Source organism: Chenopodium quinoa, unplaced genomic scaffold (genome assembly GCF_001683475.1).
Source record: "Chenopodium quinoa cultivar QQ74 unplaced genomic scaffold, ASM168347v1, whole genome shotgun sequence".
Classification (NCBI taxonomy): Eukaryota; Viridiplantae; Streptophyta; class Magnoliopsida; order Caryophyllales; family Amaranthaceae; genus Chenopodium; species Chenopodium quinoa.
The window spans coordinates 680,616-699,907 of NW_018745523.1; the positions used below are offsets into that span (position 1 = coordinate 680,616).

General features: G+C 36.0%; 3 protein-coding genes across 4 annotated transcripts; 1 reads left to right on the plus strand and 2 right to left on the minus strand.

Annotated features, from left to right (window-relative positions):
* Positions 1-3,637: 3,637 nt before the first annotated feature.
* On the plus strand, positions 3,638-4,504 carry LOC110715421 (peptide methionine sulfoxide reductase-like). The gene is made up of 2 exons (XM_021894005.1): positions 3,638-3,733; positions 4,250-4,504. The coding sequence occupies exons 1-2, from the start codon at positions 3,638-3,640 to the stop codon at positions 4,502-4,504; spliced, it is 351 nt and encodes a 116-aa protein (XP_021749697.1).
* A 222-nt stretch (positions 4,505-4,726) lies between these two features.
* On the minus strand, positions 4,727-6,538 carry LOC110715496 (vignain-like). The gene is made up of 4 exons (XM_021894078.1): positions 6,085-6,538; positions 5,670-5,905; positions 5,329-5,469; positions 4,727-5,239 (listed from the first exon to the last, which is right to left on the minus strand). Exons 1-4 carry the CDS (start codon positions 6,536-6,538, stop codon positions 4,970-4,972), a joined length of 1,101 nt encoding a protein of 366 aa, XP_021749770.1. The 3' UTR covers positions 4,727-4,969.
* Positions 6,539-11,511: 4,973 nt separating this feature from the next.
* LOC110715384 (autophagy-related protein 16-like) lies at positions 11,512-17,047 on the minus strand. 2 transcript variants are annotated; one of them, XM_021893957.1, is made up of 5 exons: positions 16,723-17,047; positions 16,476-16,608; positions 15,398-15,579; positions 15,097-15,292; positions 11,512-12,872 (listed from the first exon to the last, which is right to left on the minus strand). In XM_021893957.1, the coding sequence occupies exons 1-5, from the start codon at positions 16,731-16,733 to the stop codon at positions 11,850-11,852; spliced, it is 1,545 nt and encodes a 514-aa protein (XP_021749649.1). In that variant the 5' UTR covers positions 16,734-17,047; the 3' UTR covers positions 11,512-11,849. The 2 variants fall into 2 exon arrangements, with proteins under 2 accessions (XP_021749649.1, XP_021749651.1); XM_021893959.1 differs by having other exon boundaries at positions 16,476-16,605; positions 16,723-17,044.
* Positions 17,048-19,292: the final 2,245 nt, after the last annotated feature.

Below are 19,292 nucleotides of genomic sequence, written 5' to 3' on the forward strand. Positions count from 1 at the left end.
TAAAGTATCCCTTCCAGACCATGTCCTCTATCTGGTCCTTCAGTTGGATACACTCCTCAGTGTTGTGTCCCGGAGACTCGTGGAACTCGCACCACTGATTTTTATTTTTTCGCTGATACCACTCTGGGAGTGGTCTCGGCTTTCGGTAACTCTGCTCCTCCTTCATCACGCTGTAAATTTTGGCGCGTGGAAAAGAGAGCGGAGTGTAGGACTCGTATCTGCCTGTGTATGAGGCAGATTTTTCCTTCTTTGGGTCGCCGGCCGAAGATTGCTCCGAGGCCTTTGACTTTCCCTTTGCCTTATGGCCTTGGCCTTCAGACAAGGGTATTTGTCTTTGTTTTCCTCCCCCGAATTGAGGTTGGGTTTTCGCTTTGTTCCATTCTCGGCTCGGATGAACTTATCCGAGGCATTCAGAGCTTCCTCCAAGGTCTGCGGGGTATGCATGACCATGAAGTCTAGGAACTTCCCGGGCTGAAGGCCATTCTGCACTGCAAAAACGGCTAGCCCCTGGTCCAGTTGAGAGACGCTGGATGACTCGTTACTGAAACGGGTCAGATAGTCTCGGAGGCTTTCGGTTTCCCCCAGTTGCAGACTCATGAGTTCTGCAGTAGTCTTCTCTCGGCGGTTTGCCGTGGAAAACTTGCTCCTACATTTGGAGGACAGATCACCCCACCCTGTTATGGAGCCTTGCTTTACTCCCTTGGAGATCCACGCTTGCGCGACCCCCTTGAGAGTGGTTGGGAAATATTTGCACCAAGTCGCTTCGGATCTGGGGTAAAGATGCATATGAGTCTCATACGAGGCCACGTGGTCCTTCGGATCCGAGGTCCCGTCATATGTGATGTGCGACGGTATTTTAACCGTGGGCATGTGCTCTTCCAGTATCCATTGCTCGAATGGCGAACTGTCGGGTAGCATAACGGCCTTGCCCTTGTTCCTGGCCGAAGGAACCGCGCTCCGACCTCTTAGAGAGGTAGGAGTGGTTTTCGTCCCTGGCTGGGAAGTCTGGGCCTCGGCCGCAGGGAACGAGAGGCGACTGTGCAAGCTCGGTTCCTTGCCGCCGAGTCGGTCGAGGACGCTTCGGCGAACAGTCTTAGGTTGTTCTCGGTGAGTAGATTCTGGCCGAGAAGCTGAGCTGCTGCTCTTATGCGTTTCTGGTCGGGAGGATGAGGATCCTTTGAAAAATTGAGGGTTCTTTTTCCTCTCTTTTTCATTTTTCCAGGTATCCTCTTCCCACTCTTCCAGTTCCCGGAAGGAAGGAAGCTTCCCACTATCATGGTCTAGCTTCCTCCGTTGATGCCGGGTATGCGGAGGAGTTCGATCACGAGGTGGTGGCATATTTTGTGCCCTCATCGCCTCCATGAGCACTGCCAGCGCTCTTGCCACCTCCTCCGAGCTGGGCCCCGTCAAAGGGGTCCTCGGCCGAGTATGGGAATGAGGGCGCACAGTCGATGGTTGGCTTTGGGGCACTGAATGTGTCCTATGATCGGACTCACCCCTGCTAGACCGAGAGTGACTCGGCCTATGATGAGAGTTATGAATTACGGGAGAAAGGGAATCCTCCCTGTATGATCCTCCCCCCGAGCTGGCACCCTTGGGAGAGTTCCGGTCCGGCGAGGGTGATGGTGTAGGGGTTTTAGGCTTTTCGCCCGCTCCTTGACGGAGGCCTTTGCTCTTGCGGTTCTTAGCCAATGCTACTAAGATAATTGCAAGATGATCTTGGTTAGAAATTTGGCTTAAAGATTTTTGAAAGTCTTCCCCACAGACGGCGCCAAATTGTTTCGGGTGAAAACAATGGGACCTTGTCGAAGGTCCGATGAAGTGGAGAAGACTAGATTCGATCCAAGTAACGTTGGGCCGAAGGTTTCCTGCACAGTAAACACACGTAAACTAGTCTCGGGGGTGTTGCCGAGGAAGGCCCCTCCGATGCTAAAGTCAGTACAGTGCGTAGAAAGAGAACACTATGCAAGAGAATTAATTGCTTGAGGTTTTGCTTGAATGAATGTACAAATGTAATATTGATGGCTTTTATACCTCTGCATACATGGAGAAGTTGGGCCTTAGCCCAATTGGCTTGCCTTGAAAACTGATCTTTGACTTTAGCACAATTGGAGAAATGAACCTTGACCTTGGGCTTTTAATTGGATCATTTAATGCCTAAGCCCAATTGGACTAAATTGGACCCAAACACTATCTAAGACTTGAAATCGAATCCCGTCTATCTAGTCTTTATATTTATCCAAAATGAGGGGTTTGGTGTTTTTGGATGGAGTATTGAAGTACAAAATGGGACAACATTTTTGGTTGTAATACGTAGTATATGTTTTATGTAAGACTTTCACATTCAAAGGAGGAACAACATTTAGAGATAAATCATTTGCTAATAGAGTTTATGTTGACTTATGAGGATGGCTAAATGTGTTAGTGTATGCTTGTATACTGAATAGTAAACTCAATTACTTATTACTGAAATGTCCCACCTTTATTAGAAAAATGGGACTGAATAAAGGTGAAACATTTTGAGAGTGTAAAGTGCGAAGAAAATAGGTGAATTGATGGCTAGTTTATTGGTCTTTGTTGGATATAATGGTATGATGTATCGGATTTGATAGAGTATAAAACATATTCTCGAGCCTCAACCAAAAGAGAGTATAACACATATTCCTGAGCCTCAACCAAAAACTCATTAAGCTTTATACCCTATCAGGATTGTATCCTATTGCTCGCAGTCCTGCACGGTGCACACTGAGCATAGTATGGAAGACATTTTGGCTTAAAGGATGAGGGGTACGGTAAGCTGTCTCAAAGGGTATGCTCGATGAAACTCTTGCAATTCCTAGGAAAGTTTGTTCGTTGTGTTGGGGGTTGAGAGAATTTAGAAGAGGAGTAAATGTGGCAATACATGACCTACCTTGGTAAGTGATTTGGTGGGGAAGTTTATACATTTTGGTTTTAGTCCTGTGTTAATAGTCTAGTTATGGGTTACTGTTGGCTCATTTTTAAGGTCTGATTGTAGCTCATAAATATTGATTAAGCATGTGGTTGGGGTGTTTTAGTTGATGCACACCTTGATCTGTAAGAAGGTAGTGGGCAGTCTGAGCACTCATGAGCTGATCGCTCAGGATTCTAAGTGATAACTCTTAAATTTCCGGGATTCTTGGCTTTATTCTAGTCACAGGCAATTGCAGTATATAAACCTATGTCCCTGCTCCACATAATCCCAAGTCTCAACTCTCAAGAATTGAAGTATTATACATTTTGGACCTAGGCGGCTAGGCCCTTAGCTTAATTTAACCTTTAGAGCCAAGGCTGCATATGTGCACATGGATGTACATGATCCCTGCCTAGTCGTATTCTTATCAGGTTATATTTGTTTGATCTCAAGACGTATGCATCAGTGCACCCTCTTTGGCTATCAATGTAATTTGTATGAGCCAAAGTAGTATATTGGTATCTGGTTATTAGTAGGTGCAAACTGCAAACGTTGATATATGCAAGAGCTATGAATAATGTCAATGTTTTGTTAAAGCTATAATCAGTGCTTGTTTCAAAATTATTTTTATAGCTCTCTATTTTGGGGGAAACATGATCCAAGGTGGAAAATTAATATTTTGTGAAGAGCACACGTAGGTAATACATGGAGTATTGTCAATATCCAGTGTTGTGCATTGAAGGATTATGTAATTTCACGAGGTTTCCTTTGTTTTATGACCCTGAAAGTGAAGTCGCTGAAGTAGGAATTAGCTGAATAACTATGTTAGACAAATTTGAGGACAGAAATTTTATGAAGTTATGTCACTTATCACAGTCAGACCTAGCAACTTTGAGTCTTTAAGGAAATTTCCTAGCTATTTTATGGATTAATTTGGAAGTGTTCTAATGTCATATTCAGGCTGTTAGTGGGTTAGACCAGATGCTATAATGATAAATTGGACTTATAAAGTTCGTTTCATGTTGAGCTTGATTCTTGAGGTGTTCATTAATTCGTCTTAGACTGTTGCATGTCCTAAATTGCAATTGAGAAGAAAAAACTGTAGAAAATCACTTGATATTTAACTCTTTTTAGCCTGCAAGATGTCTCACTCTTTTGTTTTATTTCTTTGAAGTTTCTTTTTTTTCAAAATCAGTTTGATTCCTTCTTGTCTTCTCTCTTCCTGTCTTAGCTTCAACATCATTGTTTATAAGGACTGGATATGCAAATTTTAAGTATAATCTGTTGCTGATGACATCCCTTATTTTGTGCTGTTAGGCTGGTGATGTAGGGACTCAGTATCGGTCAGGGATATACTACTACAATGAGACTCAAGCACGTCTAGCTCAGGAATCAAAGGAAGCCAAGCAATTGGAGCTTAAAGGCAGGACTGTTGTAACTGAGATTCTTCCCGCTAAGAGATTCTACCGGGCAGAGGAATATCACCAGCGGTATCTGGCAAAGGGTGGCCGTTTTGGTGATAAACAGTCTGCTGCAAAGGGTTGCACTGACCCCATCAAATGCTACGGCTAATAGCAGATTTGGCTTCTGAACAATCATACTATATATTTCTATTTTGAAATTTATATGTTAGACTTATATATCTATGACTGAGCTCAATAAATTGTCTCCATCTGATTAATACCCTGGATCAAAAAACTTATATTTGGGGAATTCTTGTTAAGCAAAGAGAGCTTATAGCATGATGATTATATTTTTACGGTATAAATCATGAATTAGCTTCACACAGTTGTATTATTTGTGCTTCGAAATCTTTCATTCGTTTTTTCCATGGAAGTACTTCCCAGAAAACATAGTAATCAGAAATGATTTTAAATATAAAGACAATCAGAACTTTATATAACTGCCACTATTATTATGCTGCCTTTAGTTTAGAATAGGCTATTAAAGTGTAGCTAACAATTGAAATGTAAAATTCAAGTTACATATGCCATAAAAGTTTTGAGTGATTCAATCACTAACATCTCTAAAACTGATTTAAAGTTCATCCTTCCCGGAGTATCCATCCTCAGAAGATGCAGGATTATTCGACGAATTCTTGATAGCATATGAGGCCTGCATCGCAATCCCACACAACCCTTCTTTTGCTGGGATACCGCGCTTCATCCTGATGTAACCCTTCTCGCCCCATTCTTCTCCCCATGAATTCTTCACAATCCAGTACTTGGTACCATCAAGGGTAGCTCCATAGCCCACAGCCGCGACACCATGATCCAATTCTGTTCCACATTCTCCACTGAACACCCCCTGTTTTTCAAATCATCATAGAAAAACATTAAGCATCAATGTTTTACATTTCAAAATATAAATGTTCAAATTAGGAATTTTTATTTTACCTCTGAATAGAACTGCATATCTTGACTCCCAGCATCAATGGCCACAGAAATAGGCTGGTTAGCAACCGCCTTGAGCAAAGCGCCCTCGTTGTTCTCAGGTACATCTTCATGTCCATCAATTGATACTTTTGGAGCATTCATCTGCAACATTAGTTTTTCTTGTTAAATTCTGCTGTTTATAATGGATTATTTCAGTACACAAGATTATGAAGATTGCTTTTTTGTTTTTGGTGTGTAGAGAAATCAATCCCATGATCACCTGGAACTGGGAGGGGAGCTTTAACCACCTGAGCTACCCCTCACTCTCGAGATTATGAAGATTGTAAGTTATGGAGTAATACCTTTATTTTATCACATTTACCATCTGCAGCTGAGTAAGGGTAGTTTTTTTCATCAGTAAGTCCACCAGTTTTCTTGATAAAATCGAAAGCAGAGTCCATGAGACCGCCGTTACATCCTTGGTTCTCAGAGGTGTCACAGTCAACAAGCTCTTGTTCAGACAGGGAAACCAGCTTCCCTGTTTTGATCTGGTTAATACCCTCGACGGATACGACAGTGGAAAATGCCCAGCAACTTCCTGTAAAGAGTAAAGCATATAAACAACTAAGAATCATACAAGAAAAGCTAATTTGGATTAAACTGTCACTTTCTTGATTGACTCATTTCAGCTAGTTTGAAGCATAAATATTAGTCCAATAAGCAATTTTAGCAAATGATTTAATGCAGAACTTAATGAACAAGTAATTGTGTACTGACCACATTGGCCTTGGTTCTTGATAGGTGTAACAGCACCCTTCTTCCTCCAATCAACGGATGCAGGGACATTATCGGCGTCTTCATACATGAAGCTTCCGGTAGTCTTCTTGCCTTGGAGCATCCGGTGGTGGGCGATTTTCGAGCCAGCATAGTGAGTACGAAACTCATGGGTTGTCATATCAGCAAACTTGTTCAACTTAAGCTTGTAAGGCTTGTCCATCTTATTAACTTCATGGACATGCTTCACATTAGCCTTGAACACATTGAACCTTTTGTGTTTGTCTTCTAGGCTCCTTGACACGGTATGCTGGCTACGCCACCTCTCGTATAGGTTCCATAAACTATCTTCGGATTCTAGGTCCTTCTCATGGAAATCGAACCCCTCCGAGAGGCCAATGACCATTGCAAAGGCTAAGGATGCAAGTAAAATGCACTTGATCTTATTGTAACCCATATTTGGTTTTTTTTTTCCTTTGTGTGTTTGGTTTTGTGTTTTTAATGTGATGTAAAAGAAAAGTGTATGGGTTGATGATTAAATTAGGAGAAGAGAGGAGGTATTTATAGATGAGTGTTGAGGAAACAAGACAAGAGGTGTGCAATTATTATAACATATGAAGGTGCCTTATGGGTAAGAACTACTTAACAAAGAGAGGATTGTGTGCATGATATGTTGCTATTTCTTATGTTGGACAAGGTGAAAATTTCTTAGAAGTTTTAGGAAATTACATATTTTATTATGGAGTGGGCTTTGAGCTTACTTCTACCCACACACTAGTAAATGATGGGGAATTTGAGGCAAGTACGTTAATAGAGCTAGTAAAAGTAAATTCGATACAACTACGTGACAAGAGCTAGACACGATATTTGTGGATTAGTGTAGTGATTTTTTATTCATTAATGAGCCAAGTAAGTGCTTAGTGTTTAATATGAATATGACAAAAGTCCTATGTGCTTAGATTTTCTATCCGTTAATGAGCTTCTCACTTAACTAAAATTTATACTCCGTACTTCACAAACTTTTAAATCAAAATCTAAGAGGTAATTAAAAGCTAGAGCCTAGAGGGTTATTCAATCTTAAATTAAAATACTAGCATGGCAAGCAAACTAGCTAATTTACAAAAAAAATAGTTTTTTAAAATTATTTACATAGCGTGATCAAACAAGATAACTGAGTCGAATATATTTATGGCTAAGACCATCTTACCATTATAAGAACACCTTGTGATGGGTTAGGTCAAGGGGAGAAAGAAATAGGGATAGAGTCATATACTCACATGTTTAATTTGCAATGACTCACAAAAAGTGGTTCTATAATGCTAATGGTGATATAAGTTGATTAGTCCAGTATTTTAACTCATATACTTCTCTCTTTGATCCTCTGTTTCTGTATATGTATCCCATTTGAAATCTTCATTTTGTGGAGAGAAATTTTAAATATGAATTATCTATGATAATTATGCAAAGAAAGTAAGTAACATATCCACTTGGGATGCATTTAGATTCATCACGATAAATTATTTCATATTATTAACTTTTTTTAACTTATATAATACGCAGTTAAAAATATTGATTTTTATAAAATCGTGCAATGTAAATTGTGCAAAAGGTAAATGGAGCAAACAAAAAGGAATGAAGGGAGTAAATCAGTTGGCCTTAGGTAGATATCTAAGAATCCATCTTTGATACAAACTCGAAACTGACACAACATGATCCATTTGCCGCTTCTACATGTCCCCCTAATATTACAATGCGCTTACATAAGGGATACACCTTTATAGTTAAGGTATGACGAGCATTAGCCATACTAGTTTTAAGTTCAACTGGTATGTTCCACAATTTAGTTTGTTATTTTTCAGTGTTATCATACAACTTCGGTGTTGAAGAAATGGGTTAAATTGTAGTATTATGGGGGAAGAAGATAGATGTGTACGTAGCTTATTTGGGATGCGTGACAATTATGTGTGATGACGATTATGTTTTTTTATTTTGCTATGGTTTGTTTTGCAAATATCTTGTGGCTTGTTACAAATTTGCAACTGCAATTGTCCTTTTCCTTAATGAAAACATCTTGTGATATTGATTTTTAGATCTATCAATCAATAACATACATTTTTTTCACCATTACAAATATAAAGGTGCAAATTATTAGAAATTAGAAATAACTAAAAGATGATATGAATTGAAGGTGTTATTAAGTAATCTTTAAGTTAGGTGATTTTTTTTGAAATACTATAATTCAATGAAGTAACATGAAATTGTTGATTCATCAAAAGGCTAAAGTGTTCCAATACTTTAGCATTTTACTAGAGCAATGAAACATGCACTTTACCCTTAATTTCTTACATCAATCATTACTTCATCCGTTCACTTTTAGCTGTAAAAGTTTGACTAAATTTGTAGAAGTTTTTTTTAATCAAACTGTTACAACTAAAAATAATGGATAAAAGTATTTAAGTCATCTTATTTGATTTTTGATATAATTTCTGTACATAATTTTGAGACATATCATGTTTCTAAACATTATTTCATCAAGCTAATAGCCGAACAATGCTATTCATTTCATTTAACACTTTATAGATTTCAACTCCTTGTCGATCATTTAAGTTACTTGTATGGAATGGATTACCAAATAGACTAAAACGAGTGAAATCGAATTTGGATGTACCATATAGAACTTTCCCATTCTAGCATGAAGATCAATCATTTTAATGTATGCATTATTGAGGGAAAAAGTTTAAGAGATCTATAAAGCAATAAACACGTACCAATAATTTACATAACTAAAACTAAGCTTAGATTGCCCCAAACTTTACTTTACTTGTAACTTTCAAACTATATGGATATGTTCTTTACCAATATTATTGGCTAGATCTAATAAATGTAATGGCGCAAAGAAAAGATACAAAAAAAAAAAAAAAAAAAAAAAAAAAAAAAAAAAAAAGCATTTACTACTTTGTAGAAAAATTACATAACATTTTATCAAAAATGAAAAAAAAAAATTAAATAAAAAAAAAACTAAATGAATAAAACAAAGTTATGATAGTTTTGCTTGTAGAAACAAGAAAAGCGTAGTGTGTAGTGTGTTGGGTGGTAATGGCTTCTTCAACTGAAACTCTAGTGTAGAACACAACAAAATATGAAATGACTCGGCCTGTTCACATTTACTTAATTTCAGTTCAGTTTAGTTCAGTTCAGCTCCAATCAGTTCAGTTCAGCTCCTAATTTCCCTCACTCATAAAATATTCATTTCAGCTCAATTCAGTTCAGTTCAGTTCAGTTCAGCTCAGTTCTGTAAATGTAAACAGATCCTGAGACTTAAATCTTATAGTAAGCTTAATTATATACATTTAAATCATATTTAATGAAAATTTTATTGGAATTTGAGGCCAGTGTTTTTAGCTTCAAAGGCTGAATCTAAACAGAATCATTGTTGGTCAAGAATAATTTGTTCTCTAAAGTAACTCTAAAGGTTTCTTGCCTTTCATGCTATGTACATGTATAGTAAAACTAATTAGTCTAATTCCCTATCACATGAGAACCCATTTGACTAATTGATCTTTGATGTGGTATTTGGATTGTGTACGTGGACAAGCTAAGCTTCTAAATTAAGGGTTGATTCAAATTGACTCGAGTCTATTCAGTTACGTAGTATGTCATATTTATAAGTTTATTATGATATTATAAGCTACACAATATAATAAGTTTAGAGTCAAGAAGGGTTAATTTCAATTCGAGTCCAATCAAGTTCTATTATAACTTATAAGTCGGGGCAGATCTAAGATTATTAAGGTAACACTTGTAATTGTCAATTTATTACATAATCGTTTCTTTTATCTAAAATTTTGAAAAACGGTGGGTCATGTGTAACTCGAAACTGTTACTAAATCTCTGATGATTGTAATTTGTAAGTCAGATGAATTAAAATTAAGCATTGATATGACTGTAATAGAGTATATAAATCTTTGGCTTCAACCATTAGCTTAATTCTTTTGGTTTGGTTGATTCTTTAACACGGGCATCAAGAGTCAACATAACACTAAGGTCACGGGTTTGAATATCATCTACCCCTCTTTCATAGTGGAATAATATTAAGCGTTTTGTATATTGGAACCCATGCTGGATCTACACTTCAAAACCCAATGGGCTCTCATGTGAGGGACATAATAGAGTATAATAAACTGATTCTAAGCTTCATCAACTTTTAGTTGAGTTGTCGGATTTCTTTGTCAAGTCTATATTCTAAAGCCGAGGCCGAAATTCAAAATTCTAGGGAATATGCTGCCTTTAAGCTAAGTGTTCCCATATTTGACTAAACAAGTATGATGAAGCTATCGCTAATCATTTGAGCATTCTTCTAGAGGTCTTAAATTTATGTTACGATAGAGTATGGATTTGTGAAGATTGTAAGGTTTTGCCAACCAAGTCGGCATACATGCTAACTTTTGTAAAAAATAATTTGGAACTTTTGTAGCGTGATATATAGCATCAGAATGTAAAGTTTTTTTTTTTTTTTTTTTGACAAAAAAGGTTTAATATTTGGCTTGAAGGTTAAAGAAGGGCACATGATCGTTATTATCATCGAGGTTGCATGGACGTGTAAAACACTACTAATATTAAACGTCATCTCCTATTGATATTATAAATACAAGTTATAATTTTAATACTAATAGAGCCGCATAATCGACTTTTAATTTATGAGTATATTGTAGGATATGAGTACGACTATACAAGTAGTTAATGTCTTTAAATAGTTACTCTGTTTTTTTAGTTGTACCATAGTGGCTTGACATGTTTGTCAAAATGTATTTTTGACTATAAATTACATGATTTTTTTGTTTGGTCACGAATACTTGAATTATTTAATATATAAGCTTAGATTATAAAATTGTTATTTAAGATGCCAATATGAAAAAAAAAAAAAAAAAATCTAACAAGTTTTGACATGACTATACTTAACAAAAGGACAAAGTCAATATGGTTCAATTTACGAAAATAAAGTATTATTCCACAACTTAAGATGTTAAGTTGTTACTATATAAATCAAAACTTTAGAGAAGAGATATTGTTGACATTTTAGGTTGATAATAATATAGGTTGGGTATCATGTGAACTTCAAGAATGACAGAAACTCCAACACGAATTGTGTAAATAATTAGTTTTTTTTTTTTTTAAGTTTTTTTTTTAAAATTTTTCTTTTTCATGGAGAAGTCATGGACATCTTGAATTCTTGAGTACTCTTTAAGATAACCAAAAGATTAAAATTTAAATTAAGAAAATGAATGCAAGAATAATATTCATATGAAATCAAAAGGCATTTTACATCACTAGTATACTCTATAAAATCAATCAAATTTAACCCTGTTATTATTATTTGCAATGGCCCTTGAGAAACAAAAAAAATTCATCATAAACCAGTGAGAAAATATATTTACATTTTAAATTTCAAGAATATTGATGATATAATTTCCACTTTCAGTAACCCCCCTTTTTCTTCATTCACTGAGAACAAGAAACAGATAAACCGAAACATTGTACAGCTGAATAAACAGAACAGGGAAGATATGAAAGCTGTACCTTGCAGCCAACAGGCAAAAAACATAACATTCCATAGGAAGAAGAAATGAACTGTACATTGCAAGAGAAGAAATCATAGCATTTCATAATTTATACCCTCTACCCCTGTCTAACTATTAAGCACGCCAATCAAAATCACCATAAAAAACAACCAGTAGACGTGAATATATGATAAACCGAAGTAAAATGTATCACACCCAAGTGCAAATAACTCCATTCTTGTCAGATGTCGCCAAAGGCTTTCCTAGACCACTCCAAGCACAGCACAAAACAGAAGATCCATGTTCCTTAAGAGTGCTGACTATATCTCCCTTCTGTATTGACCAGATATGTACAGATCCATCGGCAGATCCAGCAGCAACATAATTGTCATCGGCACTAATACAGGATCTGCTCCAATTAGATGCCACTCTGTTTCCACTTGCCCTTAATGTATTGTAAACCTCAAGTGTTCTCATATCAAACAGATTATGCACATTATCTCTCCCACTGGTCAAAATTGTGTTACCATTTCGAGACAAAGAGATTGATGTCACAGCAAGAGAATGAGCAGCAACTTCACTTAAAAGCTTCCCTGTCTGAATGTCCCAAAGCCGGAGATTGCCATCGACATGACCAGAGCATATTGTTCTTCCATCCATACTGAAACAAACAGCGTTGCAATTGCTTGGAAAAATGATTGTATTAGTGCAATAACCTTTCTGCAAATCCCAAGCTTTTATTGTTCGATCGTATGCTGCACTGACAACGTGCCGATTGGATACTTTGCTCACATCTACTGCGCAGACTTTATCAGTATGCCCTGTAAGTGTATGTCGGATTCGGCCCGAGCTGACATCCCAAACATACAAGTTATTTGAGCTACTGGCAGCTATTACAGTTTTATTATCATTTGTGACAGTGAGATCAAGAACAGAACCTAAGCAACCATAAAGAGTGTGACTTAATGATCCTGTGCTTGTATCCCACATCTTAATAGAACGATCCTGTCCTCCAGTGATCAGTTTGTTGGAATTGTACTCAAACAATATGGAAGCACAGCCACCATCATGAGCTTGTATTCTATTCTTGCAAGTTGTAGGAATGGTTGATTCCACAAAAAACTCGGCACCTTCCTCACTTCGACGAACTACACCATCAACTTGTTGGCGAGCAATTTGTTGTATGCTGCTGGCCTTAAGTTGTTGAAGCATGTCTTCATAAAGAGAATTTGCCTAAATCAAAATGAATATAACATAAGATCTTAGTAAATAAATGTTAAATTTTCTGTATAAGGATGGCAACAGGACATAGCAGCTAAAGAAGTTGATATCGGCAGCAAAAGAATACATTCAAGAAGCTCTCCTGAGCCCTGATTAAGATACTTCAAACAACTAATAGGAACTCATTGATGCCGTTATCTGGTTAGTTTAGAGCTTGACAGTAGAATATTTTGGTTAGGACTTGGGAGTTCTCTGCCCTTCAATATATAAAGCATATTGACTAGCAAATCTGATCTATGAAGCTTCTACCATAGGCAATGAAACCACAGGAAAAGATTGATGAAAGTATCTAGTGATAGTCAAACACGAGATATATAGAAGTTAATGGAGACAGTTCATAACCTTTTCCATTGGGAATAATAGGAACTCATTATGGTTACTTGGTTAGTTTAGAGTTTGACAGTAGATAAATTTGGTTAGGAGTTCTCCGTCAGTCAGTGTATAAAGTACATTAAATAGATCTATGAAACTTCTACTAAAGGCACTGAACTGCAGGAAAAGATTAATGAAAGCATCTAGTGATAGTCACACAATAGATGTTTAGAAGTTAACGGAGACAGTTATAACTTTTTTTCCATAAGGCAATTACTCATCTAAAGGTGATGAATCATTAATTTACTAATTTTATTGAGACAAAATTTTCATTCTTTATGTAATGAAGTTCATAAATCAAGAAAGTAAAACCTGATCTCTCCAAGTGAATTGCTGAAGATAGCTAGATATTAACAGAAAATACTTTATCCCTAGAACTTCAACAGCAATAATATACTTTATAATCTCAAAGGGCCCCACGCCACAGCATCTAACTGCAACATATATTAACCAAAAACACAGGGAATAAGAGGGACTCTTATAAGCATCAGGAGAACAAAATTAGAACAAGCCATCAAAAATTAAAAGAAGCTATCTTGACTGAAGGTTGCCAACATTTTTCAGTCCTTAAATCAGTTGCCAGTATTTGCAAAGAGCAGCGGAGGAGTTGATGAAAGCTACAAGTGATACACTCAGACTAGTCACTTAGTAATGTCAATGGCAACTTTGTGGAATAAGCTTTTTTCGATTCTGATGCCCGAAAATGAACAAATTTGAGGAAATAATAACAATGGAAGTTTTGGTTCTAGAATTTCATGACAAACAAATTGAAAATGGTACATTTCATCACTTGTCATCCTTTCTTCACCTTAAATCAACAGGTATGGTCCATTGTCTTTGCATATTAAGTACAGGAAGCGCTGAAATTTTCACATTAATATTTCCTAATTTATTGGCATAGCATAAAAAAAGGAAGGGCCCATATTGACTCAATTCATAATTATAATCATCAAAGACATATCAATCTCTCTAGCTTTTGTATATGCTTATGGTCCAGCACTCCAGCACAACACATCAGCAAGCATTAGATTGATTATAAGACTTGAAAATGCGCTTTGCACACTCAGAACAGATCTCCAGAAACCTTTCAAGATACTATATTCTTACATCATAGCTGTTCAAGAGATCCCATTACACCCATCTCACGCAGTAAAATGCATTGTGCTAAGTTTCTCGTGGTTATAAACTTTATTTTGCTTGTTTACATCAACTTAAACAGGCCTGACAAAACTCACTCTCAATCTTTAATGAAGTGCTATGTGTCCATTTTCTAAAAAAGCATGAATGCACGATATAATACTCAAAAGGAGAAATTGTGGGAGTAATTACACTGGCCAAAAACTACCCATCAGACAAAAAGCTCGGCATTCAACAACAAACATTTCTATTAACTGCAGAAGTAGCTCCTTTCTAAAGCAATAAGCTGATGAATATACATGTGATACCCAGATAGATAAGTAGGCTAGTGTGTTTCAAAAAAAAAAAAAAAAAATCTAAGTCAAACAATTACATGGCTATATATGATCTTGAACTATTCATGGTCAATAAAATTTGATAAGTTTGGTCCAATAACAAACCTTTGCATAATTCAGTATCCTTACAGAGATTTTAAAATGTGCAGAATGAATCAGACTTTCTATTTTGCCACATTTTTTTTGAGTAAAAAATGTGGCAAAATAGAAAGTTTGATTCAATTCTGCAGTTAGTACAAATCACGCAGCTACCAAATAAACCCCGCCCAGCACTAAATTAAATTCAATATATCATTTCCTCTCGATAAAAACTATAGAGAGGAATAAAATACCTCATTAAGACGCTCAGCATCTTGCATTTTCTGGAGCATCCAACGATCAACCAACATCTTATTCTCAGCTTCAGCATTTTTTGCTTTCATACTCATCTCATCAAGTTGTTTTTTCAGCTCTTGGTTCTCACTTGTCAGCAATTCTTCACCCTTAATCTTCTCATCTAATAGTTTCTTCAACTCAGAGTTCTCATCGCTAAAGCATTATGTAAACTTCGATTCAATATCCATATGAAGTGAAGTACAGATAATTCAGAAACAGAAAGCCAGAAAATCATAGTGGAAAGCACAAGAGGTTAACCTGAGCTGAGTAACCTCCTTTTCCAAGTTAGCTACAGCAGTTTCTTTCTCTTGAATCAAAGCTTTGGAAGACCGTCCCTCAGCAACTTCAACCACAAGCTGCTCAGATAGTCGAGATTGAGCTTTGTAACATTGCTGAAGTTCAAGCTCCAAATTTTCAGCTTTCTCTTTCCATTCTGAGCCCTTAAAGAGTAGATACAATCAGTCAGTTACTTAAAGAAATGAAAAAAATAGGAGACAGGTATGCAACACCTGTAGGTTCATTCAAATAGAGCTGAAACCATATAGTGTATAGACCAAGCAGGGACCCATTATAGTAGGTCTAACTCACTAATGTTCGAAGACGTTTTCGCACCAAAGATAATTGCTAAGAATATGTGATAATCTAACCTAATTCTTGTTGATGTATGCCCGATTATTCAGCAAACCCATTCAGCACATAAAACTTGCCACTTAAGCTAGATCAAAAGAGAAACTTCCCCCAAAAAAACAGGCCAATAATGATAATTGTAAAACCCAAGTAACATGGGTAAACCTAAATTAGACAGAGGAGTTAACTTTTGTCATCACTAACCTAATCAAGTTACTCATCAAACATAAGCACTAACTATTTAGTTCCCATATCTGGGCCCAAGCTGCTTAACAGGCTTGTTTGGCAAATGGCTTTTAGCTAGATTTTATGTTGGTTTAACATATAATAAGGTCAAAAAACCAAAAACTTTGTTTGCAAAATAATTTTTCCATCAAAATTTAATAAACCATAAATGCAAAACTTGGCCAGAACATATCTAATTCTCTTTCATAAATTTTCTAATTTAAATGATTGTAAAAATGCCAGTCATTTTGTATACTCATGGCTAATCAGAACAACCAATCTTACACCATATCACAACAATCAGCAAATGCTGCCAATTGACTAATAGTCTGATTAGTCAAACAAGCCAATTGAACCAACCAACATCCAATATTAATTCTCGTCAATACACACATTAACACAATTATCGAATAAAAATGAACAAAAATTCAAAACCCTAAAATAACGAGAAAAAAAAAAATCTGCAAGAAGTTAAGTGTTTGACCTGATGAATAAGAGGTCTAGCAATAGCGGTAATCGCCGGAGCATGAGCACCTTCTTCCGCCAAATGCCGCTTCCGAAGCGCTTTCAAAGCATGCTTAATTGCATCAATGGCAACTTCTTCTTCATTCAACCTGCTTCAGTAATTTCAAATTGATCAATTCATTCATAAATTCATCAAAAAATTAGAAATTATACTCAAACAGTATAAAAAGTCAATTAAATTTGAAAGAAGAATAAAATTTTATTACATTTTTAGCATCGGCGATTATTTCTTCTCCTTCATTCGCTAATTCAACAGATTTTCGTCAATATCTTGCAGCAGATTTTTCGATAATTGAATTTTCAGATCGATTATCGTTTATATATAATTATATTAGTGTTGTACTGGAGAATTTTGAAGAATCTGAAGAGTATAAAGTTTGCTTGAATTTGTAACAAATTCAACAAGAAATTTTAGAAAGATTTAGAAGTTTGAGTAGAAGAGGAAGATGATAGAAACAGGAGTTCTTTTATTTAGTTTGAGTGAGAAAATGAAACAACAACCAAATGAACCGATGTGGGTTTGATGTTTGGGCCCATGGAGCCTCGTGAGTTTTAGGTGAATCCGCATCGAGACATCTGCAGTTCGAGCATTCGGGTCGAGTTTGGTGAGTTTAAATCGAGTGGAGTCTATTTTAAATTTGAGTTATGTTAAATTAGTGTATCCGTATAAAAATCTAAATTTGAAAAAAAAAAAATTGGGTTGGTTAGGTAGATTTCGGCCGCAAGCTTTCTGTCCCCCTTTAAGTGGTTTTTGCTTCTTCTTGCTCCTGTTCTTAACTCTTTCTCGGGTAGTTCTCAATGTTTGGCACTTTCCATACTTCGTGGGTGCAACATCAACAACTTCGCTCATGATCAAGTTACAGCCAAAGATCTATGACTATATTATGTTAATTGTTCGTATTTCGTTCATTCCATCGGTATGCTCCCAGGTACCTGTAATTGTGATCCATTTGCCAAAACTGAGGGGTCTTTTTTGTGGAAACCTTCACGAAAAATCGTCGTTTTTTTTTATAATGGTTTTCCCCTTTTCACAGCTGCTCTTTCCATACCTTTGGATATCTGGTGCCAAATCGTAGCATGATTCCTTATTTCTTCAATGATAGAGTTGGCTATCTTTGTGGCATCGATTTTACAAGTTTACGAAGAAGGCTGGACGAGTGGAATAAGGGGGAACAACTCGATCAACAAAAAAGAAGAGTAGCCTCCCTAGAACCTGGCAGTAATTACCAATGAATTCCCGAAGAATTCTCAACCAAGATCTGCAATTCATTCTTGTAAAGATTATAACACACAGAAGACTCCTTACCTTAGGAGCGGGATGAATAATACATCCAGCGAACGCCGGTGAAGAATGCAAGCAAAGCTGGAGCTCGAGCATTGTTATATTCTAATCCATCAAGAAAAAGAAGGCAGACTATTAAAAAGGCTGACCGCATAAAGTACATGGAGTGAACAGTCGGGTGAAGTTTTGACATCCATAGTTATTCCTCCTTATGTTGTGGAATAATGCATGTATCTATTTAATTGGATACATGAAAGTTGAAGCAAAATGCTAATTAAGGATCATAATTTGACTCAAGTCCGATCCAAACCCTACCCAATATCAAACATAACTAGGCACAATTTGACTAAATTTAACCAAACTAATAAAATTTTTCTGATATGTAATTTTGTAGAATATAAACTAATTGACAGTATATTTAAGATTATGGATGTCAATTAGGTTAGTTGACTAAGGGTCTGTTCCCTTCAGCTTAATTTTAATTCAGTTTAGTTTCTAATTTCCTTCTCTCATAAACAATTCAGTTCAGCTCAGTTCAGCAAAGTTCAGTGAATGAGAACATACCTTAAATTCTTAAGGGGTGATATACAAAACCTAAGACTATCACCGGATGTTATCATAGTGCCCTTAAGATTAGTGTATATGAGAATGTTTTGGAAATACTTTTGCTATTGAAATCTCTCTATGAACAAAAGGTCATTGTGGCATTTGGTCATTCAACTTCAAAATACAACTAAAATAAGGTCTAATAAAAACTAAACAAATTCATTGGTTTTCCAGTGTGGAAATTAAGTGAAATGAATGCACCCTAATATGTTAGAGAGTAATATTTTAGTAATCAATAATACTCTACATTAAAAGTTGTCAACACAGAGGTAGACCTTACTAGCAAATAGCTCTAGGTCACAAACCGCTTAATGAATCTTTATTACTCACTTTAAAATTATTGAATCAAATCAATCAATAATGGTGTTTGGTGGATTTTATTTATATATTTTGGTAGATAAGGAGAAGTACCTATTAGAGATCAATTTAATTTGACATAAGTTATCGATCAAAACTCGTTGAATTTAAAGGGAAAAGGGTTTTAAAAAAATCCCTAGCCTCAAGGAACCCTAATATTATTCGATTTTAAAACTTCTAGATTGCGAGATGTAAATCTTTTCACTAAACCAACCTTTGTTTGATCAAGACTATAAAGAAGATATCAATAATTTGGATTTTTCAGTTTGATTTTTCCTTTTAGATAAGGTAGTAGTTTATGTTTTTTATTCAACAAAACAAAACACAATATCATTATCCTATTTTTATATAGTACTTGGTATAATGACTATTATCCATAATTTTCATAATTAACCACCACTTGTATACAATCATTTAAGATAGTCCATAATCTGACGACACCCATCTTTTACTTTTGAGGATCAAATTCCTTTTCAATTGGTACTCTCTCCAAAAAAAATTCAATTGGCCCAACCCTTTAATTTAATTGTG